Source organism: Piliocolobus tephrosceles, chromosome 10 (genome assembly GCF_002776525.5).
Source record: "Piliocolobus tephrosceles isolate RC106 chromosome 10, ASM277652v3, whole genome shotgun sequence".
NCBI classification, from domain to species: domain Eukaryota; kingdom Metazoa; phylum Chordata; class Mammalia; order Primates; family Cercopithecidae; genus Piliocolobus; species Piliocolobus tephrosceles.
The window spans coordinates 126,727,223-126,754,008 of NC_045443.1; the positions used below are offsets into that span (position 1 = coordinate 126,727,223).

The following is a 26,786-nucleotide window of genomic DNA, read 5'->3' on the forward strand; positions in this document are numbered from 1 at the left end:
TCAGTTCTTTCTTGGATTCTGGGCACATAGATCGCATGACCGTTGGCATCATAATGGCATCTTCAGTTGTGTTCTTTGGACAATGACATTCTATATTTGCCTAGGAGACACACAGGAATTTTCTTCCCTTTCATAAAGCAATGAGCTCTTTCTGAATGATCTTGAAAACACACGGCTCCTTCCCTCTCTGTTTCCCCCACTTTTGCGTAGAGCCGTAACTTGGGAGAAACACCTCTCTATTAGAAGAGTGGTGAGATGGAGCATAAATGGAGTTGGTCAACTCTGGGTCCAGAAGACATTGTGGGTGGAGAGGACTCAAACCTCAGTGCCACTCTGCTCCATCGGGGCCAAGTCAGATTGGCAGCTCCATTTCGCCAGTGTCTGAATTCTCAAGCGATGCTAGAAATCTAGATTTCTAAGGTGAAATTATCAAAGTTTTGAATGTTGGCTCAATATTCTCCATTCTGCAACCAGTTTCATTGTCTTTTATAACTTATATATGGCTGAGTTCCGTGGCTTACACCTGTAATCCCAGCACTTTGGGAGGCCGAGGTGGGAGCATTGCTTGAGCCCAGGAGTTAAAGATCAGCCTGGGCAACATAGCAAGACCCCCAATATCTACAAAAATTACAAAAGTTCACTGAGTGTGGTGGCATGTGCCTGTAGTCCCAGCTACTTGGGAGGCTGAGGTGGGAGGATCGCTTCAGTGCTTAGGAGGTGGAGGCTGTAGTGAGCTGAGATTGTGCCACTGCACTCCAGCCTGGGTGACAAGACAGAGCAAGACCGTGTCTCAAAACAAAAACCCCAGACTATCTGAAATTATTTTTTGTGCTGTTTATTCCCCCCACCCAAATAGATGTAAGTAAGGTTTTTGAAAGTGCATGTGCATTTGCTGTATGTATGACTCTGTCTCTAGTGCTCACAGCTATTCCCGGTACAGAGTAGCTGCTCAGTAAATACTAGCTGAGTAAATGAATGATCTATCACTTGCTATTGTTTGCGTGAATATAAGGATTCCATGCAACTTCTTGTTATGTAGAATTGTCTTGGGGCTGCAGTTGATAAAGGAATCTACGATCAACTTTTTAACCCAGCCCAGAGTTATTGTGTATATGTACACTCAAGACCCAAAGGAAGGACAGAAAATTTTCCTCACTCCAGCCCAAAAGGAGGCTGGAATATGTGCTTGCCTGCCACAGTTTCCACTTACCACTATCAGTCAGTAGGCTTTTAGGAGAGAATTGCATGTGTGATTTATTTGCAAATCCTTTCAGGTCCTGAAGGAGAGATACTTAGTACACAATGCACTTTGTCATTACGTGTCAACATCCCCTCAATGCAGAGAGCATTATTACAGGATGTAAGGGTGTAACTGGATTGTGCTGGGATCCTTAAATCTGCATTTCATTTAGAGCCACAGCTTTTGCAGAGCCATTTGCAACTGATGCAAGCCCCTTGGAGGGGGTCAGAGTGGAGAAGGACAAAGGACAGCCATAAAGCCACTGAATGCAAACTTTATATTTACAGTCAGTAAGTTTATAAATATATATTACATTCTTACAATCTACAGTACATTCTACACGTAGATGGATTTAGGAGCGGGCAGCGGCTGCAGTACTCAACACGACACAGGTAAGAATGGAAAGAAATATGAGGACGTTACTGAAAGCAAAGGATTCTCATCAAAAGGGGTGACAGCTTAATCACCCAACCAAACAAGGTAGGTAAGCTTGCGGACAGGAGCAGGTGACTTACTGGCTGCAAAACCCCAGTCTCAAGAGCAAACTGATAGCACCACAGTTGCAGGGGAGAGGGCTAAGGTTGGAAGGGTAAACTGGTGAAATTTACACACACATGATCTAAAGAGAATTCAATTCTATGGAGAGGGAGAAGGAGTAAAGAAACACACTCAAAATTAGAGGAAGCAGGGAGATAGGTTCAAAGGAGGAGAGAGATACAGAGACACACAAACAGACTGGAAAACAGACATCGAAAGAGCAGAGAGAAAGAAAATGACAGGGGGAAAAAGGGAATGGATTCAACAGCACGGCCTCTTCTGCCCTCTGCCCCCACCATCTTTCTCAGGACCCTATCTGGCTGGCAATCACCCAACACACCATTCTCTACCTTGGAGTGAGCATGAGATGGGGCAGAAATTCTCTGATGTCTCCTTCCCCCCATCTTCATAGGCTCCATAAGTTAGGGGATCCAGGGATATCCTGAGTCATGCTGATCTCAAGCAATGCGAAACCTTTTGGGGCTGACTACAGGACCAAGTGCTTGCAGACCTGCATCTCCACCACACGCAGATGCCCCTCATCCCTTCACACCTCCAAGGCGAAGAAGGCTTCTGTGCTGTCCGGTGTGTGCGAGGCCAGGCTTCCTGCTGGACCCACCGCTTTCACACCCAGAACCTCCCAACGCCACACGTCCTGCACATTCCACACAGGCACCCAGATTTGTCTCAACCGCCTCAAGGGCACATTCTTGGACAGGAGATCTGCCATGAACAGTGAAAGACCCATCCCAAGTGGCCCTGTTTTCTTTCTAGAAAAGCAAGGGAATGTATAGCGCCGGAGTGGAGTTCACTGTGAGTGCTGCCCGTGCCCAGAGACCAGCCTCTTCAAAGATGGACGGCGTGGGACATATGCCCAGGTTTGTGGGGGGAGCTTCTCTATAGAATGTCACTTGGGAGTTGGCACAAAGCCCAGAGGGAGAAAAAAGACTCAGCAAACACTAGAAACTGCCCTCTCCCTCCCCCACCCACAGGTGACCAGTGGCTTTGGGGAGGGTGGCAATGCAGTGGAGGAATAGAAATGGATACATTGTGAACTTGGTATGAATCAAAAGAGCCTGGTTCTTTGAACCTGATTCAAATTCTATGCCCAGTATCCTTAGTTTACAAATAAAGAAGTGCCCTGAAGGGCTCAGAGGATTTGGGTCCGTGTGTTTGTCCTTGGCACGTAGTTACAAAGGTATTTGTGGCCTGTTAACCCACATGTTCCCTTTCAGTCCTTGTCAGCCACTGCCTTGGCCTGCCCGTGATCTGAGCCAGCTCTGGCCCAGCCTTTGAGAGACAATGACTCCCAGCAATGACTCCCAGTCATGCCTCCCACGGCAGACGGCTGCACTGGACCGCCTGTGATCGCGCTCACAGCGAGATGTGCTGCTCCGGTTTCCAGGACACGCTTCCTCCCATTGATCCACGGATGCTCCACCTGAGTTGCGCGTTTCTCCCGTAGTCTGCAATATCGAATATCGGAGCCATGTGGATTTTACAATATCCAAATTGCTTTGATTCGAGAGAGAGAGATAGAGAGGCTATTCTTTCCTGGAAACTCAGATGCTCAGTGATTCCGAACTCGTTTTTGTTTCAAGTCTGGAAAATCTTGCCATGCATGATAAACCTCTTAAGCAAGACACTGTACTCTGGAATGTGTGCGTCGATGTGGACTCCAGGCCTCGCCGCTGAACCGGGGTCACTGGCTGAGGCTCCATGGACAGTGTCATCCTTATTTTGTCCTGTTGCTTTGTTTCTCTTCCGGGGGCACCGTTGCTACACATTCTGGAATTAAAGGCTGAAAGGTGAGTGAGAACCAATGTCTGTGTGTGTCTGGCTTACACATTTTCATGTAACCTCTCCATGTAGTTGTGCAGCTCTTTGCAGTCCCCAGGGTCCAGATCCTGGCAGACCCACTTAATGTCATCCTCGCTACTCAGCACGATGGAGTTCCTGGTGGGGTACTCGTCGTCGGAGGAGACAGCGGTGAAGGTGGTAAATTTCACCCTTTTCCTTTTTGAGGTAGGGGATGTTGGGGGCTCACTTTTCTGGTCTTTCCCATCGATGATGATGGGTCCTAAAGGTTTGAACAGCTGCCCATTGATGCTTTTTTGGGAGTTTGTGCTGAGGAGATACTTACTTTCCTCGAAATCCATGCCCCTGTCAATGGCAGTGATTTGCTCATCTTGCGAGGAGGCAAAGTTGATGTGATTCTCCAACAGCTCTGTCCGGTTGCTTAACCCAACCCAGTCATGAGAGTGACTCATCCCTTCCTGCTCCTCGAAGGGAACCTGTTTGTGCCTGTATTTTAATGCAAAGGTCACACAATTTATCAAGAAGACCAAAATGGCCAAACAGAAGACACCCAACAAAGCATACATCCCAATTTCTAAGTCGCTCAGCCCTTTGGATGCCTGCATAAGGTCATTCCCATCCATTTCCGCATTGGTTCTGGGGAGGTCCACCTGGGCTGGGAAGCTGGTGAGGTCGCTGGGGACCGTCTGCAAGTGGCTGTCGTCATCTAAAAGGTTTTCCTGGCCTTTCTTCTTCTGCAGGATGGACCTGTCTGTCGTGGTGCCCCGTCCCTCCATGAGTCCCATGGAAGAACTGCCATAGTACTGTCCTTCCTGACTCCCCCACTCCTGCACGGGTTTTTTGGGCCTTCTGTCACTGACATTGTTTTCCAGGTGAACCCCTGCCCCTGTGTGTCTGCTGTCACTGGTGTTGGGGTTAGCATCATTTTGGCCAAATTTAACTTTGATGTTTGCTGTTCCGACAGCTAACACACTCTTCCGCTTGGATTTCTGGCAGGCTTCGCTAATAACCATTTCCACCTTGACCAGGGCGCCTTGTCCTTCGGTTTCCGCAGCAATGATAGGCCACTTGACTTTGGGGTCTTGGTGGATGGAGACCACCTTCTCATCCAAAGATGTGGCCATCAAGGAGAAGTCTTTCCCATCATAAATATCCAAGGGTGTGACTGAGCCATCACTGAACTGGACCCAGCAACTGATGGCTGCTTCCTATTGAGAAAAATATGTAAGTTAATTAAAATGGGCCAAAAGGCTCACTGAGCCCCAAGTCTTAGTACAGTAGACACACTATGGAAAAATATTGCTACGAGAACAAAGACAAACCTTTCAAACAGCGTAGAAATAAGCGGTAAGAAGTACCAAGAGTATAAAAGAAAACGAATTCTCACAAAGATGCAAAAAAGCAAAATAAAACAACAAGGAAATGACAAAAGAGGGTTGGTATTAAATAATCCATAAGAAGATTTTGCTTTTTTTTTTTTTTTTTTTTTTTTTTCCTCCCGAAGGTGTTAAAAGGAAGATGGGCCCTTGGGCTGTTCAGAATTGACTTCTGAACAATAATAAATTGCACGACAAAGGAAATTACTGGTTAGTGGAATCATTTACAAGTGTTACGCATTCAAATGAAAAATATTTATTACATTATTTATAAGTTGTAATACTGAGTCTCCACTGATTACTGGGAACACAGATGAAAGCCTCTGATCTAGATGAGCTCCCACTGCAGGGCTGCAGGCTGTGGTTTTGCCAGCCCTGACTTTTCTGAGCCTGCAGGAGTAGATCTGTCCTGACCTCAGGACGTGGTCTTGGCTTGGAGGGAGTAGCTAGGCCTGACAGCAGGAGAGGGAGAAGCATCTTGACTGGAGAGTCTTCGTCTCTTTCTTCACCCAGCCCAACTGGAGGAAACTGGACGACCAAAAAGCAGCCAGAGCCGGGGTTTGTGCACCTCTCAGTCTCTTGCTGTTTTCACTCTGTTGATTTAGACCAACTTGCTGTGCAAATAGTTTGACCAGGCAGATCATTGGAGACAACCTCCAATTTCATGCCAGCCTTTAATTTTAGTGCAGATGTCATTATGCTTGACAGCGCAGAGGCAGATCCATTGCTTCCTCCCTCCTCCCTCCCTCTCGGAGAACCTACTCCGCCCCAAGCCCGAGATGATGAACAGCACTAGGCGGCCCCTGACCCTGCCCGCTGGGCCACAGCAACAGCTGATTGGAACGAGACAGCTGCTGCCATTAGAGCCATCCATCTCAGCAACGCTGAGCCAGCCAGCATCACTCTCACCCTCTGTCGCTCCTCTCTCTCTTTCTCTCTCAAACTTGAAACCAGAAAGACAAGACTGATGAAGTGAGGTTGGGAAGATGTGTAGTGGGGGCTCATATAAAATTGGGAATGAAGCCCTCTGATGGACTACGTGTAAGCAAATGTTTGGGCATGGCGTTTATCCATAGGAAGACAATAATGAGTTAGACCAAAGTAAAAACACAGGTGAGAGAGAGAGTGGGCATGAGACTGTTGACCTTCCCTTTCCTCCAAGGTCTTGCAGCTGGGTTCTGTGAGATCCCTCCAATCCTCGTAACACATCCTGTGTTGTTTAAGCTTTTGCTTGGGTGGACTTTTTTCTCTTACAACCCACTGGCCCCTGACCGTGACAGAAGTAATTTTACACAGTTGTTATTTAGTCTTTGGAAGTAAGAAGAAAGGCTCCTCAAATGTGGCTGGTGGCCTCTGCTCCTTCCTTCAGCTCAGCCAAGAAATACTTACGCTGTTAGACATTGGCTTGGACTCCCTGCTAAGTTCTCCAAGGTTTTCCCTTGGAGAACCTTGCCAAGGCACAGTGTGAAAGCTACTGGACATGACACTGACTTACCAGGTTCTCTCAATCTGCCATGAAATCTGAGCAGAGCATTCAAATGCACAAGGGAGTTCTTGAAACTACCACAGTCAGAGCCAAGTTGCAGGCAGGGAGTGAGAGCCCTGCAAACCAGCTATGGAGCAAATCTCAGGGTAGCGTGTTTAGCTCTGCATGTCAGGAACGGATTAGCCTTCTGGCCTTCTCCTAGCTGCATCTTATCCCTTCCTTAACGCCTAGCTGGTGGTCAGCTGATGTTATCACCCACAAAGACAGAGAAAAGCCTCAGGTTATTTCTTCATTGCCATCTGTAACTTGCCTCTCGGCTGGCATTCTTCCTTGAGAAAAGGAGGTTTGCTTTGCCTAAAAATTCAATTCTGTTATTGGGATCATCCACTTTCAAGTGTTTTCTAATCCAAAACTCTGCAAACAAAGACAGACTGTAGTATAAGGACTAGGAGATTAGCTCATGCCTGAGAGGGGAGCGTTACATGACAGGTGCAGGCTGGGAAAGTGGGAAGGCTCTTTGTGCCTCTTGGCAAGTCCAGTGTAGCACTGCTGCCTCTGAACGTGGTCACAGCCGCTGCTGGTGCACGAAGGCAGGGCAGGCCTGGTACCTCATCCTGCTGATGAAGAGCGTGCAGAAAAGGCTCCGGATCCAGAAGGGAAGCAGTGAGAACAATATCCCATTTGGGCTGGAGGGATTCCAGCTGCCCACATGAAGATGATCCCTTTTCATGGGGCACAAAGAACTAATGACCTGCAACCACCATGTTTTGTTGTTAAGCGAGCTTCACCCAAATTCCTATGTTCTAAGAAATAATGTTTCTCTACCTCTAATGAGGGAGAACATACTACTTTCAAAGGCCCCCATAACAGTCCCCTTTGTAAGCCATTATATCCACATACAAACACATGCACCACACACAGACAACACACAATACATTCACAACACACACATATACATGTACACAGGTGCCTACACAACACAAACATACACAACACAGAATACTGACACAAGACACTCATGCATATACACACACGCGAAGCAAAAACATGACACACATACATAGACCCACAGCGCGCTCACATACAGATGCATACACACGACAGATAGACACATGCAATGCATACATACATACAACACAATACATTCACAACACATATATACATGCATACAGGTGCCTATATAACATAAGCATACATGCAACACACACAACACAAAACAAGCAACACAAAATAAGGACACAAGACACATGCATACACATAGACACAACATGCATACACATAGACACAAGGCAAAAACATGTATACAACACATACACACATGTATACATATGCACACACACAACACACATACATAGACACATGCAATACACACATAAAACACACAACACACTCTATTAGCTCACACTGGTTCCAAATAAAGTAAAAGAAAATTGTGACTGACATCCCCATGAATTCTGTTTCTGCCTTGAGCTGAACAATGAATGGTCTGGAAGCGATCTCCCGCCATGGGCTCCCCACTCAGCAGGTCTGTCACGCTCTGCTCCATCAGGACCTTGGCAGCAGGCTGTGCACCTGCTCTGAGCCTGCATGTGCCCTCATGCCCTCATGGAAGCAGGAAGGATGTGGAGAACACAGGTGACCACTTGCATGCACCTGCACTGTGGTGGATGAGGGGCAGACCTTTCCTCCAGGGCTCATGCCCCTTAGTGGCTTCTCATTTTTACATGTTGCAATACTTATGTATATTTGTATTTATTTTTTTCATCTCTGCATGAGGGAGCTGGGAAGCTGGGAAACATGAGGCAGAGCAGTCACCTGCTTCATAAGAGCCCTTTGCAGATGGAGAAACACCCGATATGTGATCCCACTCTATTGTGCCACCTGCCTGCCATGGGACCCGCCTGGCGTGGTGCCTGCCTGGTGTGTGATCCACTTGGTGTGGGACCCCTGCTGAAGTGTGTCTCAAGCCCTCCTCCATACCTGTTTTGGCCTCTGCAGAAGTTCCTGAGCCACTGCAGTGGCAAAGATGGCTCTGTTGCTTCCTGGGCTGAGCTGCAAGGAGAGTGACAGCCCTGTCACCAGCTGCACCCCGAGGTCTGTGATGGTCACCTTCTCGTCCAGCACGGTGATGGTCTTTTCAGCGAGGATGGTGTCTGACAGAGGAGACAGGATCTGGAGGGCAGAAGCGACATGACAAGGAAAGGCTTTCTGTGGTCCAGGCACTGCCTCCAGTTGCAAGAGGAAGTGCCAGGTGTTCAGGCAGCGACAGGGCAATGTGTGAGCCAGAAAGTATGAGAACAGGTCTTTCCCACTCACACCACCTTCTAAATCATATATTTTGCTTGAGAAAATGGAATGCATTTTTTGCGTAAAGCAAGGTGGTGTCAAGTAGTGGGCAGGTAGGGCTTGGCCCCTCCCCACACCCCACACATCAGCTCCATTTCCTACCATGCTCCATCGTGGACAGAAGGAACTGACATTTTCATTCGACTATTAACTTTATGACTCTTCTACATCACAGATCGTCTCTCTACTCTTTAGTGTGTATTTTGTTTAAAAGTATTTATTTTACTAAAATTTGTTTTTTCAAAAGCCTTTCTATCCCCAGCGAACAATGGGTTGAGTGTACTGGTTACATATTGACGGCTTTCTCTCTTGCACATGAAAACCAATGTGCAACTGGAAGGTGGATCGTGCTGGTCCATCTCAGTCAAGTGTGTCACTGGAGGCCATGCTGTACACTTTGGGAAACACAGCGTATGATGCCTGATGATGTGGAATATCGTCGGGCATATTCTGATAAACGTAGGTTCTAAGTGTCTGTGCCTGACGCCAACAACCCAAAGCCTCATTTCTCCTGTGGACACCTGGAATGACCTGGAAAATGAGGCTTATGTGCAATTTAGACCCTGGACAGGAAATCCTGCTTTTTTTTTTTTTCTTGTATTTTTAGTAGAGACGGGGTTTCACCGTGTTAGCCAGGATGGTCTCGATCTCCTGACTTCGTGATCCACCCGCCTTGGCCTCCCAAAGTGCTGGGATTAATCCTGCTTTTGAGGAACGTCTGTGGAATCACCTCTTCCTCCTCTCACCTTTCGCCCCAACGATAAAGAGCTGTCTTGGACACCTCGCGGCCCCGTGTAACTCAACCTTCTGGAAGGGAAGGGCTTCATTCTCTGTTCTCCTGCTTTCTCAACCTCTTTCTCTTTTCAAGTTTTTGGTGATATTTATGATGTATGTCAAGACAGCAGTTTTCCCAGGACCCTTTAAGACCAGGAATCAAAGTTCCATACTTCTATCCGAATGCCACCTTCACTTTCTGGTCTGATTGGGACAATTTAAATGGTGGCGAGCAGGAGAGATGCGTCCCCAGAAGAAAGTGGACAAGTGAATTTATGACTCAGGAGGACGCAGTGAGAAAAAAGGAAAAAAGAACCAAGGCTCACAGGAGTAGATGCCTCACCAAAATAATGTTCACGTTTAACGTGTGCAAAGCTGGCCCACTTCCTCTTCCCCGACACTTGATTTCAGAACGGTATGTCTTTTCCCCTTTGCACTTCAATTGTCACTTAAGGGAAGATGCTAATACCAAATTCTCATCTCACTGTGAGTTTCGGGGCATCAGTTTCAGTTTAGCCTATAGATTTTTGATAGGGATTCAGGTCCTTCAACTTCTTAGTCAGTTGTGGAGGTTGCAAGCTCTCATCTATGAGGCAGATATGTTTTGTCTGACATAAGTCATATTTTAAGGTAGAATTAATGATCATCATTTAGAGAGCTGGAAGATCTCATATAAAAACACAGACTTCCAGCTTTTCTAGCAAATTGGAACATATGGCCGCAATGAACTTGCATTTCTTCTTGGCAGCTTTTGGCTGTAAGAGCTTGCCCCTTTTCCACAGGCCCCACTACTCCCTGTTGTCTCTCGAACACTCAGAGGAAAATCAGCTGCTGCCTTTCAGCACACAGCCAGCCTAGTCTCCTCACTGACGGTAGCTTCTCAGCTTTTAGAGATCATTAGAGTGTGTGACTCCTGGTCTACAGCCCAAACCCATTGATTTTCCTCCTTGGATAAAATGAAGTTTTAGATACACCAGCCAATTTTCTAGAATGGATATGTTTTAAATCTTCCACGATCCAATCTAGTCACAGTTATGATGATTCCTTATGCACAGCTGTTTTAGAAGCCTCACAGATTGCCTGATAAGACAATCGCGTTGCCTGCAGAGGGGGCAGCTGCTGGGGAATACACTTTTCCTTTGGCTGCGACGTACACTATTTGGGTGATGGCTACGCTAACAAGGCAGACACGCAATATGTCCAGGTAACAAAACTGCACTTGCACCCCTTACATGTATACAGAAAGAAAACAAACTCCTGCTTTGTTCTCAGCTGGGAGGTAAATGACCAAACCCTTACAAGCCTCCCAGAACACTGTTTTGTAAAAGTGTTTGTTTCAAAACCTGAGTGTTGCGGCTGGTCCTCTCCATCACCCGCTCCCCAGCAGAAGGGGCCCACGAGACAAATGGAGGCATAATAACTTCGTTTCTTCCTTCAGCACATGTCTGAGTTGTTCAGGTTCTCATCAGGCTGCTGGTTGTGACTCGGCAGAGGCGGCCACAATATCCTGAAGCCATGGGAAGGTTTAGGTGACCATGCTCGGCGGCGGAAAGTGGCTCAGCAGGAAGTTGCTGGCCGTGCCTGTGACTCAGATCACATGAGCTCACCTCAAAAGCTTGTTTACCAAGATAGTAACGCCTACCATGGCTTGGGCAAAATAGTGTGTTTCAAGCATGACCCACCATGGGAGTCAGCCCAGAGTTTCTCACCTATAAGTAATATGTGAGGAATTTCGAGATTCTTGTCACATCATTACATGACTTGTATTGTGGTTTCGTTTGAGATGGGGTCTCGTTTCATCGCCCAGGTTGAAGTGCAGTGGCACGATCTCAGCTCACTGCAACCTCTGCTTCCCAGGCCCAAGCGATCCTCCCACCTCAGCCTCCAGGAGCTGGGACCACAGGCGCGCAGCACCACACTCGGGTAAATTTTTATTTTTTTGGTAGAGATGTGGTTTTGCCATGTTACCCAGGCTAATCTCAAACTACTGAGCTCAGGTGATCTGCCCGCCTCGGCCTCCCAAAGTGCTGGGATTACGAGCGTGAGCCACTGCACCCAGCCAACATCACTTGTATTGTTTACTTGACAATTTCTTTGAATGTAGCCATCCTAAAAACAGATACCATTCCTAGCAATGACAAACAGCTGGTTTCTCCTCTGGGCGGAGCAGAGGTGGGAAGACAGATCTTGCTCTGGGGATTTTTTTTTTTTTTACCTGAATGGTGGTCATCCCAAGTTCCTGTCCCATCAGGATCTGTCCACCTTGCAGCTTGGCGATCCTGGGCTCCTCCACCTGCATGAAGTCATTTATCAGCTCTGTGATGTCCACTTGCCAGTCTGAGCCCAGCAGGTGGGCCAGGTGTCCCCCAGGGCCGGCCGCCTCAGCCACAAACTGCGTCAGGACCCGCACCATGGCGTGCTGGTACTGCAGGGTGCAGCCGCGGCCCCTCCGCTCATCATCCTCCTCTTCCTCGCCGTCCCCGGCAGGCCTGTGAAAGAGGCAGTGCGGTTTGCAGTTACTTGTTGGTTCTCTGTAAGGGGCTGTGTGTGGAGCCTGGTGGGGGCTGCAGAGGTAAGGAGGCCATGAGACTTCAAGGATTTTACATCCAGACACGCAGAGGTGAACCTGACATACTAACCACTGCTCTGGTGTGACCAGTCCCATCGGCAAGGCCGGTGCAGCCAGCAGAATGTAAGGTGTTCCCAGTGGCCCCCCACCTCCCGGTGTCTACTTTGTGTAAACCTCTCCCCTTGAGTGTAGGCTGGACCTAGTTTCTTTCGTCCAGTGAAAAAGTTAGAGCGAAAGTGATTGGATGGTCACTTTCTTGGCTAGACTTGAAAAGCCGGTGACTTCTGTCTTGCTTGTGTTTTCTTTCCTTGGTTCTTTGTACTTGCTCACTCTGATGAAGCGAGCTACAGGCTGTGAGCCAAGCTGTAGAGATTTCCAGCCAGCTAGAAACTGAGAGTGAACTCTGGCCAGCACCGGCGCGAGTGAGCCTGCACGTAGATCCTTCCCCACGTGAGCCTTGAGACGGGACCCCAGCCCCACGCACGTAGATCCTTCCCCACGTGAGCCTTGAGACGGGACCCTAGCCCCACTGACACCTGGGCTGCAGCCTGTAAGAGCCCCTGCTCAGAAGACCCAGCTCAGCCACGCCTGGATTCTAGATCCACAGAAAATGTTCGATAATACATGTTGTTCTTTCTCTTTTTGAGATAGTGTCTTGCTCTGTCATTCAGGCTGGAGTGCAGTGGCGCGATTTCAGCTCACTGCAGCCTCGAACTCCTGGACTCAAGAAATCCTTCCACTCCAGCCTCCTGAATAGCTTGGACTATGGTGCAAGCCACCATGCCCGGCTAATTTTTAAAATTTTATGTAGAGATGTGGTCTCGCTATGTTGCCCAGGCTGGTGTCAAACTTCTGGGCTTGAGCCATCTGTCTGCCTCGGCCTCCCAAAGTGCTGGAACTTACAGGCGTGAGTCACCATGCCTGGCCGGCATGTTGTTCTTGTAAGCCACATTAACATTGGGGATCATTTTTAAACCACTAAGCTTTGGGATAAGCCACTATGTTAGACAGAATGGATATAGCTAACACAACAAGGCCAGGGATGAATGGTGTGGTTCTGTAACCCAGCACATAAAGCGGATGGGCGGATCACAAGGTCAGGAGATCGAGACCATCCTGGCTAACATGGTGAAACCCCGTCTCTACTAAAAAAATACAAAAAACTAGCCGGGCGAGGTGGCGGGCACCTGTAGTCCCAGCTACTTGGGAGGCTGAGGCAGGAGAATGGCGTAAACCCGGGAGGCAGAGCTTGCAGTGAGCTGAGATCCGGCCACTGCACTCCAGCCTGGGCGACAGAGCGAGACTCCGCCTCAAAAAAAAAAAAAAAAAAAAAAAGCGCGTGAATATGTAACCCAAGGTGAGGTCAAATGTGATAAGAAAGGCAGAGAGGGCCAGGATGCTTGGAAGGAGACAGATGTCAGCTGCTCCCTCAACATCTGGTCCCTTCTGTGCAGTTGGCCCTTTGATGGCACCATCTCGGTCTCCATCAGAACAGCAGCTGTTCCCTCTCACACTCACTCCGCTGCCATGTCTGAACCAGGCAGCTGTGACAGCATGTGGGATGTACTGTGGTGAGACTCAACCAGGTCTCTGGTGAATCTTCCCCTACAGTTTCTTCCCTCTGCAGCACCAACGGTCACTCTCTAATCCACGCCCTCAACTCAACACCAGAAACCCCAGCGACTGAGAAAGAATCATTGCCGAAGCCAGCTCCCAACTGTCCCTGAGACCCACAGCTTTTGTCCTTGAAGCATCGCATCCCCTCTCCCAGGGGTCATGGACCAAAGGAATGAGCTTGCAAGGGAGGGAATGTAAGTTATCCCTCAGATGAGCGCCAATTCTCCACCCCCTGCCGAGTACACAGACTCCATGCGTATTTTCTTGTCTCATAATGCATATACTTTTAGCAATCAACATGTCCTTATACCTGAATTCTCACACACGGTTTCTCTGAGATGACAAAGTCTGTGAGTGAAGAGCCTGAGCTCCTACCACTGTCTTTACATGGTACTCACGTGATTCCTGATGGTAGATGGTGGAGACTCCTGGGGCTCTACCAAGCACCATTGGAGTAATGTATCAGACACTCAGTGGACAAGCCTAGACCTCATTTCACCAAGGCAGAGAGCTCAGAGCTTCTGGACTGGAGCACAGAGAGGCAGCTCAGGTCAGGCTAACCCTGTCAGATGTCCTTCCAGGGAACATCTGCTGCCTTCTTCTTTCCAGCATCAATTTTCCCTCCTCCTAGAATTTGTCCATTCATTCAGCCTTGGTGCACCTCTTCGTCTAGCTCCTCTGGCTCTAGCTGGGGGAGTCCAGCCACTCAGTGTGTTCCAGGGCCTTGGCTACAGTAACTACATAAGGGAGGCCACAAAATCCCGTGAGGATAAGACTTAAATCCAGGACTTTGCTGGAACTAGTGGGAAGGAGAGGAGGCACTTCCTGCTGGAGTTGCAGAGAAGAGAGGATGAAAGCCTGGAACCTCCCAAAAAACACTGATAGAGAATGAAGCCAACACAGAGCAAATCAAAGCTGAGTGGTGGAGGAAGACTTGGTCCTTAGGGTACCACATGCATCCTCAGACCCAATCATGTCCGAATTTGCCACCCTATACACTTCCTTCTTAGTCTGTCATGGAGTTTGAGGGGCACACCCACCTCCTGCTGGAGACGATGGGCACTCGCCAGCCCTTGATCTGATTGAGCTCGGTGTCTGAGACCTCTATCTGCAGCGGAAGTCGGGGCACCCACACCGTCATCTCCAGGGGGCTGCTCAGGTGCTGGTAGGTGAAGTTCACCATCACGTTCACCTTGCCTTTCATTTCCTTCCCATTGACAAAGACGTAGTCACATCTGTCAGAAACCTGTGAAGAGGTGAGAGAGAAAAGGCGAGGGGAAGGTGAGCTTTCATCCCATTGCATGGCCCAAGAAGGAGGAAAGGGAAGCACCCTGGCTGGTAGAGGTCACTTACTATGGGGAGGAGGTCCTGGTATGAAGCAGATATTGGCAGTTGCTTTTAAGTATAGCAGGTACTGTTATGATAGGTGCTCTCTGAGTACCCAGGCTTCCTGGGGTCCCTGTGGCTAGGTTGGTGGACTCCTCCCCAGGGGCTGCATGTGTCGGCTCCTGCCACATCTTCCATAGCAGACTGCCCTTAGGTGAGTGGAGCTGTGTCCCTCAGAGTTACCTGGGAGTTATGTCCTGCTCACCCCGCTTCTCTGCCCAGTGACTGCCTGGTGGGGTGAGAAGCCCAGGCTCTTTGCCTCAAGGAGGGACCCACACACAGCACAGCTCACTCTTAAGAGCTCCTCAGGGAGCTGACTGTGCTGCACCGGAAGCCGACCTTGCTAGGCCCCTCCTCTTCCGCTCCTACTCTCCTCACTCCCACGCGGGTGTATCCTGAGAACGTCCTCAACAGCGCATGTGCAGACCACTTTCCCCGGCAGGCACGGGGTGGATTCTGAGGCCCGTCCTGCAGAGTTCCCTAGAGGGGCTCAATGGGACTCCACAGAAGTTGCTCAGCACGCGTGCTAGCTCAGTGATGCACCTCCTGCTGGTTTTCCGAAATGTGTCCTGTCTTCCTGCTCATTCCCTCATTCTGCATCCAGAGATCATTCCCCACATAAACCACCTACTCTGAAGGGCACATCACAGGTTCTGCTTTTCAGGGAATCCAAACGTGGATTCGTTTCATCCTCAGAACAACCACAGCGCTCGGCACCACTGCCATTCTCACATTCCAGATGAGGAAGCTGGGAGCAGGGGAGCCTGCCTATGTTCCTCTACCAGGAAGGGCAGAGCTAGGATTCAGCCCTGGGAGTCTGGCCCCAGAGCCCAGGCTCTCAACTTCTGCCCGGTGTAGGATGGCTCCTCCATGCCAGCGCTGATGGGAAGAACCAAGTTCAATGGAAGGACTTTGTTCTCTTGTCTTTTGTCTCCTAGCTTTCCTGGGGGAAGGCAATGAGTCCTTTAGTTTTCATCCTAAACAAGAATTGGGATATATCTTTGGGGGAGTGTGGGAGCCTAAATCATAGCTTCCAAAGATATCCACATCCTCATCCTTGGAATCTGTAAACGTTATCTTACTCGTCAAAAGTGACTTTGTGGGTGTGACCAAATTAAGGATCTTTTCCCCTCCCAGCTTTATTGGCAAATAAGTACTTGGCAGACAAAACTGCATCAATCTAGGGTGTACCACATGATGTTCTGATACACATGTAGACTGTGAAATAATTACAAATCAAGTTAGCTCACATATCCATCACCTCACATAGTCACGTGTGTGTGTGTGTGTGTGTGTGTAAGATATTTCTTAAAATTTGTATATATTTAGGGGGTACAGGTGGAGTTTTGTCACATGGATATATTGCACAGCAGTGAAATCCAGGCTTCTAGTGTAAACATTACCCAAATAATGTACACTGTACCCGTTAGGTAATTTCTCATTCCTCAACTCCTCCTAACCTCCAACCCTTCTGAACATCCAGTGTCTATTATTTCACGCTCTTTGTCCATGTGTCCACTGTATTTAGCTCCCAACATGTGGTATTTGACTTTCTGCTTTTCAGTTGATTCACTTAAAATAATGACCTCTAGTTCCATTCATGTTGCTGCAAAAGAGGTGACTTCATTCTTCTTTATAACTGAAAAATATTTTATTGCATATAAATATATTGTATATTTATATATTGTATATATAGTATATTGTATATTTATATTATATATACACAATATAATACACAACATATAATATATAATATGTAATACAAAATTGTATTATATACAAAATTACTGTATTATATATACAATATATAGTATGTTTATACATATTATTTACATTGTATATAAATGTGAATTATATATTTATGTACATTGTATATAAATGTTATGAAAATGTGTGTGTCTAAATTATGAGTGCGGGTGTTTTCTCAATGTACTGATCATTTTTCCTTTGGGTAGATACTGGTAGTGGGATTGCTGTAGTGAATTTTAGTTCCTTGAGAATTCTCTATACTGTTTTCCATAATTAATTTTCCATACTATGTTATATTCCCATCAATAGTGTGTAAGTGTGAGAACATGGAAGACCCACTGCCTTTGCAAATCCTAAGTCTACCATACGGTATTATTAACTAGAGGAGTCATGCTATACATTAGGACCCCATCATGTATTCACCAGCATAACTGAAACTTTCTGTCCTTTGACCAACCTCTCTCCATCTCCCCCACTTGCCAGTTCCTGGAAACCCCCATTCGACTCTGTTTCTATGAGTTGGGCTTTTTCCCACATATAAGCAATATCATGCAGGATCTGCCCTTCTGTGTCTGTTCTAGTTCACTTAGCATCATGTCCTCCAGGTCCATCCACGTTGTTGCAAATGCTAAGATTTTCTTCTGTCTTAAGGCCGAATAGTATTCCACCGTGTATAGATACCACATTTGCTTTATCCGTTCATTCACTGAGAGACACTTAGGTTGTTTCCATGTCTTGGCTGTTTCCAGTATTTAAATTAAGGGTCTTGAGATAGGGAGAGCATCCTAGATTACTTGGGTGGGCCCTAAGTGGAGTTGACTGTGCTTATAAGAGGGAGGCAGGGAGAGATTTGACTGCAGCAGGAGAAGCAGGTCCTGTGACCACAGAAACAAGACGCTGGAAGATGGAGGCAGAGGCCAGGGAAGGAAGGAGGCAGCTCTGGGGGCTGGAAAATGCGAGGAAGCATATTCCCCACTACAGCCTCTGGAGGGAGGGCAGCCCTACCAACACCTTGATGTCGGCCCAGTGAAGCTGATTTCAGACTTTCGACCTTCAGAACTGGAAGAGAATACATGGGTGTCCATCATCTCACAAAGCTGATGGGTTTGTGTGTGATGATTTGTTATCACAGCTGCAGAAAACGAATTCCAGGAGGGAGTGGAGGACACACCCCAGAGCCCCGGATAATCCTCCCTGACCGGGGGTGTCCTCCCTGACCGGGGATGTCCTCCCTGACTGGGGCATCCTCCCTGACTGGGGCGTCCTCCCTGACTGGGGTGTCCTCCCTGACAGAGGCCTTGCTGGTTAAGCTTAGAGGGGGACGTGAGGGGCTAGGACCCCTGCTTGTTGAGCCCCTAACATGTGTCAGGGCTGGAGGTTGAACACGCTTCCTGCCCATCTCACCTAGCGCTCACAGCCACCCCAGCAGGCACTGTTACTGTCCTCATTTCACGGGTGAGGAAGCAGAGCCTGGAGATACCACGTAACCTTTCCCCAGGACACGGAGGGCAGGGAAGGGGTATAGACCAGATCCAGCCCAAGCGGGCGCCTGTGGCCTCCGGCTCACAGGAGGGCTCTCTTGCATTCTGCCATTTTAGAGGATAAAAACCTCCTTTTAGCACTTAGAGGGGTGTGAGGAAAAGCACAGCAGAAATTACTTGGTTGTTCAAACATTGTAAAGAGCATTTCCAATGCAGGCCGCTTTCACCTGCACGATGAGGCAGTCAGTCCATGCATGAGAGCAGCCGCTATGAGCTTCAGTCTCCAGGGTGACCGATGGCCCTGAGGAGAAACGTGGGCCCAGGTCCGGTTATGAGTGGGAGCTGCTTGTGTCGTTAGTATCTGCCACCAGCAAAAGTCCTTAAATCTGATTAAAAAGCTGAATGGCACAAGCTCTGGTGGCTAATCATCTGTGGTCTGGCCACAGTTCTCCTTGCTTCAGGGGCCAGGATGTCTTTAATAGGAGGCTTGTTCTCTCTCAGGTCTTCCATTTCTAACTCAGACTGAATCCTCATAGGTGAGCTGACTTCTCAAAAGAAAGAAAAGGGCTGGGCACAGGCTCACACCTATAATCCCAGCACTTTGGGAGGCCGAAGAGGAAGGATCACCTGAGGTCGGGAGTTTGAGACCAGCCTGGCCAACATGGCAAAACCCCGTCTCTACTAAAAATATTTAAAAAATTAGCCAGGCATGGTGGCATGCACCTGTAGTCCTAGCTACTTGGAAGGCTGAGGCAGGAGAATTGCTTTAACCCAGGAGGTGGAAGCTGCAGTGAGCCAAGATGGTGCCATTGCACTCCAGCCTGGGTGACAGAGTGAGACCCTGTCTCAAAAAGAAAAAAAAAAAGTCAATAAAACGGGTTGCAGAATGGAGAAAATTGAGTCAACATTCAAAACTTTAATGATTTCACCTTAGAAATTTAGATTTCTAGCACCGCTTGAGAATTCAGACACTGGTGAAACGGAGCCTCCGATCTGACTTGGCCCTGATGGGGCAGAGTGGTGCTGAGGGTTCCAGTCCTTCCTACCCCACAGTGTCTTTTTGACTCCAGAGTTGACCAGCTTTATTTATGGTCTATCTCACCACTCTTCTAATAGAGAAATGTTTCTCTCGAGTCATGTCTCCACCCAAAAGTGAAGAAAACAGAAAGGGAGGGAGCCGTGTGTTTCCAAGATAATTCAGGAAAAGCACATTGTTTTATGAGAGGGAAGAAAATTCCTGTGTGTCTCCTAGGCAAAAATAGAATGTCATTGTCTAATGAACACAACTGAAGATGCCACTGTGATTTTCCATCAGGCTGGTCTCTGGAGACCTTACCTATGCTCACCTGGGCTCTGGGGACCTCACCTATGCTCACCAGGGCTCTGGGGACGTTACTTATCCTCACCTGGGCTCTGGAGATATTACCTAAGTTCACCTGGGCTCTGGGGACCTTATCTATCCTCACCTAGGCTCTGGGGACCTCACCTAAGCTCACCTGGGCTCTGGGGACCTCACCTAAGCTCACCTAGGCTCTGGGGACCTTACCTATCCTCACCTGGGCTCTGGGGACCTCACCTAAGCTCACCTAGGCTCTTGGGACCCAGGTTCCTGAGCCTAGGTGAGCTTAGGAAGACACAAGCCTAGTCCCCCATGAGTGGACCTGGCCCCAACTCCATCCTGGTCTGGAGAGACAACCTGAGATGTGTTCCTGCAACAGCTGGATGGAGCAGAACTTCTTCCAGCATATTCTGACATCCATCCTTCCTTCATAGCTCTGTTCATTGTATTAGATTGCTAGACATTCCAAACTCCCCCTCTGGGAGATGAACTGGAGAAATGTAACGGTCTAGGTGAGCTGGCAAGACCTGTTCATTACTTCTTGTTAAAATATGACTAACTGTACATGTCAAATAATTTATTAACTACCATTTTACAATGCTGATGGTTTGAAGGGATGATCTATTAAAATTCTTGAACTTCTTTCATAATCCATTTCCAGCCAGTCGCACTGTTCCGTTATGGGGATACAGTTAATATTTCTGGCTCTAGTGTGCGTAATCCGGCACTTATGTGAATTTAATGCCATTTCCTTCTTTTCTGTTTAAATGCTGTATGAATTTAAATCTTATTTAAATATCACCAACATTCTTGGTTAAATTTATGTTCTTCTAATATTTCTCTCTTTCCTTTTTTTTTTTTTTCAAGAGCTAAAGCTACGGATGTTGAATTTCTGTCTTTTTTTCCCCCTCAAACTTGGCAGGAGTAGACATCCTACGGGAATGCTTGCATCCAATTTCCAAGTTAGGTAGTGCCTTTTTGTACTTAGTCTCGATCTTGGATTAAAAATGTGGATCACCTGAGGCCAGGAATTTGTGACCAGCCTGGCCAACGTGGTGAAACACTGTATCTACTAAAAATACAAAAAAATTAGCCAGTTGTGGTGGTGGCGCCTGTAATCCCAGCCACTTGGGAGGCTAAGGCAGGAGAATCGCTTGAACGTAGTAGGCGAAGGTTGCAGTGAGCTGAGACTCGTGTCATTGCACTCCAGCCTGGGCAACAAGAGTGAAACTATGCCTCAAAAAACAAAAACAAAAACAAAACAAAAAACCAAAGATAACATTAATAATAGTGGTAACAATAATAGTAGTGACTAATATTCATTGTTTGCTACATGCAAGGTACTGTACTGAGGGTCGATAACTTATTCCACTTAATCCTCACAACATATCTATTAGATTAGTACCCTTACCCCTATTTTCCAGACAAGAAAATTGAAGCTCAGTGTCCTGTAGCCAGTGCCACACTGGGCTAATTAATCAGAGGAGAACTTTGGCTCATTATACTAGGCTATTTATTGGAAAACAACTTTCCCTAACTCAGGTATATCTGTTAATGAACAACACACATTCTTCGGCCAAGAGATAAGCAAGTTTTAAATGGATGCCCTGGAGGACATGCTGGACATGGTTTTAAATGGATGCCCTGGAGGACATGCTGGACACAGTTTTATTTTATTTTACTTATTTATTTATTTTGCAGTTGCAAGATTCATTAGAGTGAAGACAGAGCTCCCATACAAAGGGAGAGGACCCAAAAGGGGTGGCCGTTACTGGCTCCAATGCCTGGGTTTATATCCCGACCATTGTCCCTCCCACTGTGCTCTCAGGCAATAGACGATTGGCTATTTCTTTACCTCCTCTTTTTGCCTAATTAGCATTTTAGTGAGCTCTCTTTACAATCTGACTGGTCGGGTGTGAGCTAAGTTGCAAGCCCCGTGTTTAAAGATGGATGCGGTCATCTTCCCAGCTAGGCTTAGGGATTCTTAGTCGGCCTAGGAAATCCAGCTAGTCCTGTTGCTCAGTCCCCGCTCTCAACAGGAAAACCCAAGTGCTGTTGGGGAGGTTGACCGATGACCACTCTAACTGCTTCCTGCTGAACTGGGGCATAGTAGGGGTTGTGCAGTTGAGATTTCCTTAGGAGGGGTGCCTTCAATACTGGACACAGTTTTAAATGGACTCCCTGGAGGACACGATGAACACAGTTTTAAATGGACGCCCTGGAGGACACACTGGACTCAGTTTTAAATGGACGCCCTGGAGGACACGCTGGACACAGTTTTAAATGGACTCCCTGGAGGACACGCTGAACACGGTTTTAAATGGATGCCCTGGAGGAGGACATGCTGCAGCCGGGAGCAGGGACATGCCACAGATGGGTTTCGGGTCAGCAGGGATGCTCCATGTGCAGAGGGAAAAAGAGGCAACTTGAGCCTATTGTGGGCTGAATTTGGTTCCCTCCCTAAATTCAAATGAATCCGACTGTATTTGGAGGCAGGGTCTTTATAGGGGTGGTTAAGTAAAAATGAGGTCACTAACATGGGCCCCTAACACAATATGCCTGCTGTCCTTTTTCCTTTGAGACAGAGTCTCACTCTGTCACCCAGGCTGGCGTGAAGTGACGCAATCTTGGCTCACTGCAACCTCTGCCTCCCGGGTTCAAGTGATTCTCCTGCCTCAGCCTCCCAAGTAGCTGGAACTACAGGTGAGCATCACCATGCCCGGCGAATTTTTGTATTTGTAGTAGAGACAGGGTTTTGCCATGTTGGCCAGGCTGGTCTCAAACTCCGGACCTCAGGTGATCTGCCTGCCTTGGCCTCCCAAAGTGCTGGGATTACAGGCATGAGCCACTGCGCTTGGCCTGGTTTCCTTTTAAGAAGAGATTGGGGCATCAGGGCACTCAGAGCAGAGAGGCATCAGGGACGCACAGGGGAACGGCCATGGGGGAACACAGTGAGAAGCAGCCACCCACAGGCCAGGGAGACACCAAACCTGCAGATACCTAATCTCTGACTTCCAGCATCTGCAACTGTGAGGAAATGAAGCTCTGTTGTGTAAGCCACCTGCTCCTTGGTACTTTTTTTTATGGGAACCCTAGGAAACTGCAATCAACTGTGCAGACAAATATAGTCAGCCGTTCAGTCCCTAGAGCCTGCTTTCAGTTCTTAGAGCCTGCATTGCATGGAGAGGAGGCTAGCTGGAAACTCAGCGGAGAGCCAGCGTGCAGTGGGAGCTTCTTAGATCAGAGGTGTTAAACCTGCCATCGAGGACAACTGTCTACCTGGCAGCCTTCCCAGCTGTGCACATGCACTGAGTTGTTTGATTTTGACAATAACCCAGCAAGGTAGGCATTACCACAATCCTCATTGTGCAGATGAGAAATTGAGGCACGAGGAGATTAGGTGACTTGCTAAAGTTCACACAGTTAGGATGCCTTGGGTCTGGGATTGGAATCCAGGCCGTTCCGGGTCCAGAGTCGGCCCTCATGTCCCTCGCATGCCACAGTGCGATCGTGAGGTCTCGGGAGCAGAGGCTGAGACAGAAGTCCCATTAGGCCGTAACATCTGTGAAGGAGGAAGGGAAGGACCCAGGAAGGCAGCAGGAGCTCTTGGATCAAGAGGAAGACTCAGCAACATTTCTGCCAGCTCACCGGAGGGGTCTGGAGCAAAGACTGCATGCATGGGGAGGAGCCCCACTTTGGTGAAAGTGGTCAGACCCTTGAACCACCACCATCTTTGTTAATAGCTGGGGCTACCCGAAAAAGAGCAGGACTCAGCTCAAAACACAGGAACCCCCAAGCAGCTAAGGGCTGCTACCAGCACTCCTTGAGGCTGAGCGACAGTGCTTTCGGGAAGAAAGTCTGAGTCTCTTTCCCTGTCAGCCACAGTGGACCTCTTAGTTATGACACGGAACGGGGATATTCTGGTGTTTCTGGAATCATTTATACCAGAAGATTCCGTATATAGTCTATATTCTATAGCCTATTTTCTTCTAAAATCAGAAATTCAAATTCCCAGGAAGCTCTGTTATTTTAAAATGAAAACAACATTTTTACACAACCTCAAATTTTCACTTTCAGTCCTTTCCTGGGTCAGAGGAAATAATGCATTCAGTGAATGTTCTCTTTTCTTTGTCCTCAAAACTGTCCACCATGTGGCCTGGGTCATAAGATCTCAGTTGTCTTCTCACAGTCACTGATGAGCAGTCTGATAGGAAATCATTTTAAAAACAATCCAACCAAGTTGCTCTTGCCATGTGCCAGGCACTGGTCCTGGCCAGCATTTCTCTGCCCCTGCCCTGTCCACATTTGGGGCTGGAGAGTTCTTTGCTGTAGGAGGCTGCCCGGGGCAGTGTAGGCTGCTGAACGGCACCCCTGGCCTCCACCTCCCGATGCCAGCAGCATCCCTCTCTCCAGTGGTCATGACCAACATTGTCTCCAGACATTGCTAAAGAACCCCTGGGCAGCAAGAGCACCCCTGGTTGAGAACCACTATTCTTAGTCCTGTTTGTAAATGTATTCGTTCAAGCCCCATGACACAGCTTCTATGACTCTCTGTTATTAGACAGATGAGGGGACTCTGTAAATGAATGGACATTCTTATGTATTTTTCTTTTTCTTTTTTAAAAAAACAAACATAAAAATTTATGAACACTTACATCACCTATATCCATGGAAGAAACTTAGGAATGAGGAACTCCAAGAGATGACTAAAATTCGAGTGTATGTAGCATCTTCCACGAAGAACAATAATTTTATAGAGAAATGACAGGAGAAAGGAAATAGCCTTAGGCCTCCGATGATTGAGAAACTACAGAAAGGTAAATATTTGGGGGAAACTAATGGAGAAAGGTTTGTTTGCAGATTTTTTCTGTGTCAACTCTGGGCTAATCATCGTCTAGCGTCATCTCCAGTAAAGGAGAGTTTATATTCGTCCATTTAGGTATCAAATGAGAGGGCAGAGAGAACTTTTCCTACCTTTGTTTCTTGTTAATTTCCTTTAACTCAACATAATTCTTACGGCAAAAACACATATTTTTGAGTGACATTCTGATTTCCCTCAAGTTGAAAGCTTGTATTGCAAACAAAAACTGCATATGCAGAAGTGTTTAATTTTAATAAATTCTAGGTGATCAATTCTTTCTTTCATGGATTGCACCTTTGGTGTTGTATCTGAAAAGTCATCACCAACCACGATGATATCTAGACTTTCTCCTATATTATTTTCTAGGAATTTTATCATTTTGCATTTTTACATTCGGTTCTGTGGCCCACTTTCAGTTTTTGTGAGGATGCAACCCAGAAGAATAATATCAGAGGACTGACATGACTCAAGTTCAAGACTGCCTGGAAAGCCATAATAGCCAAGACAATGTGGTATTGCTGAAAGAACAGATAAATTGATGAATAGGGCAGAAAAGAGAGCCCAGAAACAGACCTGCATAAATGTAGTCAACTGACCTTTGACAAAGGAGTAAAGGCAACTCAATGGAGCCAAAGTCTTTTGACAGCCTTTTCAGTAAGTGGTGCTGGAACAACTAGGCATCAAAATTTGTAAAAATGGTAGTAATGATGATGATGAAATGGATCACAGAGCTTGCATTCTCATGTATTTTGCTTTTTCAACCCACGCCCTGTGACAAATGTCCTTGTGCCTACCTACTGTGCACACATGCCTGTTTTTCTAGGGTCTCTACCAAGAAGCGAGTCTTACAGTAAGATAAAGCAGTATTTTAATTCCACTAACTCCACTGTTCTTCACAACAGCCCTGTGAGGTTGGTGTTATTACATCTCCTTTTCTTCTGGATAAAGAACGTTGAGACTCTGGGAGGTGAACGTACGTGGCAGACTGCATTTTCCAAAGATGGCCACAAGAGTCTCTCCTGCCTGCTCTCGTCCTCCCCAAAGTGACCTTATTACATCCCACTGAAGAGGTGGAGTCTAATGCCCTCGCCTTGCATCTGGGCTGGCCTTAGTGAGTTGCTTGCGTTGGGGCTCAGAAACTGACATCTCAAAATATGCTCCCTTCACGTGCTGAACTGAAGCAGCAGCCTCAAGGTCTCTCTGACCTTCCAACCATCACCCTCCTACCCTCTCTCAATCCTCTGTCTCCCTTAAAGTACAGGATAAATTTCTCTGATGTTCCCTTTTCTGCCTAAAGTCTGCTCCCCACAGGAAGAAAATATTAGCCTCTGGTGCGTTCCCTGAGTTTTTATCTACTGAATTCATATTGCAGGAAGAAAGATGGAACTCTGTTAACACAGCTGGACAGACTTTGGTTACAAAGCATTTCCTGCCGTGCAGGTCCGACAGACTTTGCCCCAGGTCACTGTACATTCCTCAAGCCCATTGAATTTCTCTAAAAACCATTACCCCTCTAAAATCATCCACATTCTCCCATCTTCCTTTCCCCTAAGAAGAAGGGTGTATAACCATCCGTACGCCTTATTGTGTCAGGTCGGGGATAACCACTCTGCGATTTTCTCTCCATGCACGCTAATTAATTTTTATGCCATTTTCTCCTATTAACCTGCCTTTTTTGAGTTGATTTTTTCAGCAAAACTTCAGAGGGCAAAGCAGAAGTTTTCCTTTGGACCCCTGCACTCAGCCAATAGAATTTGACAGAAGTCTGAGCTTTCTCGTGCCAGGTCATGAAAGAGCTTCTACCTATGCTCCCGGAATGCTAGCCCTTCAGATGCCCCCTCACAGAAGCCAGCCTCTGAGTCATGGGAAGCCCAGGCCAGATTGAGGAGCCACAAGTGGACCCTTCAGTCCACCAAGAACAACTACTGCTCACATGGGCGACCGTGTTGAACATCAGCACAGTTCCACCTCCCGGTGGCTCTGTGTGGTCTGCGGGAAAATGAAGGAACACAGGAATTCTCAGCAGATGCAGGGCAGGAAACCTTCTTCTATGTTCAGTCCCACCTTGGCAGAAATCTGCAATATACTGGACAGGACAGATATTGCATTCTATTAAAAGTGGGAGGGAAACCCACTTTATTTGTTTTTTATTTAATTTTATTATTATTATTATTATTATTATTATTATTATTATTATTATTATTATT

At 47.3% G+C, this 26,786-nt stretch overlaps 1 protein-coding gene across 1 annotated transcript in view; it reads right to left on the bottom strand.

Moving 5' to 3' along the window:
- Positions 1 to 1,498: 1,498 nt before the first annotated feature.
- TMEM132D (transmembrane protein 132D) overlaps positions 1,499 to 26,786 on the bottom strand; it is an 810,921-nt gene continuing 785,633 nt past the window's right edge. Inside the window, exons 6-9 of the mRNA XM_023187259.3 lie at positions 14,804 to 15,009; positions 11,793 to 12,066; positions 8,438 to 8,629; positions 1,499 to 4,803 (exon numbers count right to left, since the gene is read on the bottom strand). Of these exons, the coding sequence (XP_023043027.1) occupies positions 3,619 to 4,803; positions 8,438 to 8,629; positions 11,793 to 12,066; positions 14,804 to 15,009 (1,857 nt within the window). The 3' untranslated portion in view covers positions 1,499 to 3,618. The remainder of the gene's footprint in view (positions 4,804 to 8,437; positions 8,630 to 11,792; positions 12,067 to 14,803; positions 15,010 to 26,786) is intronic.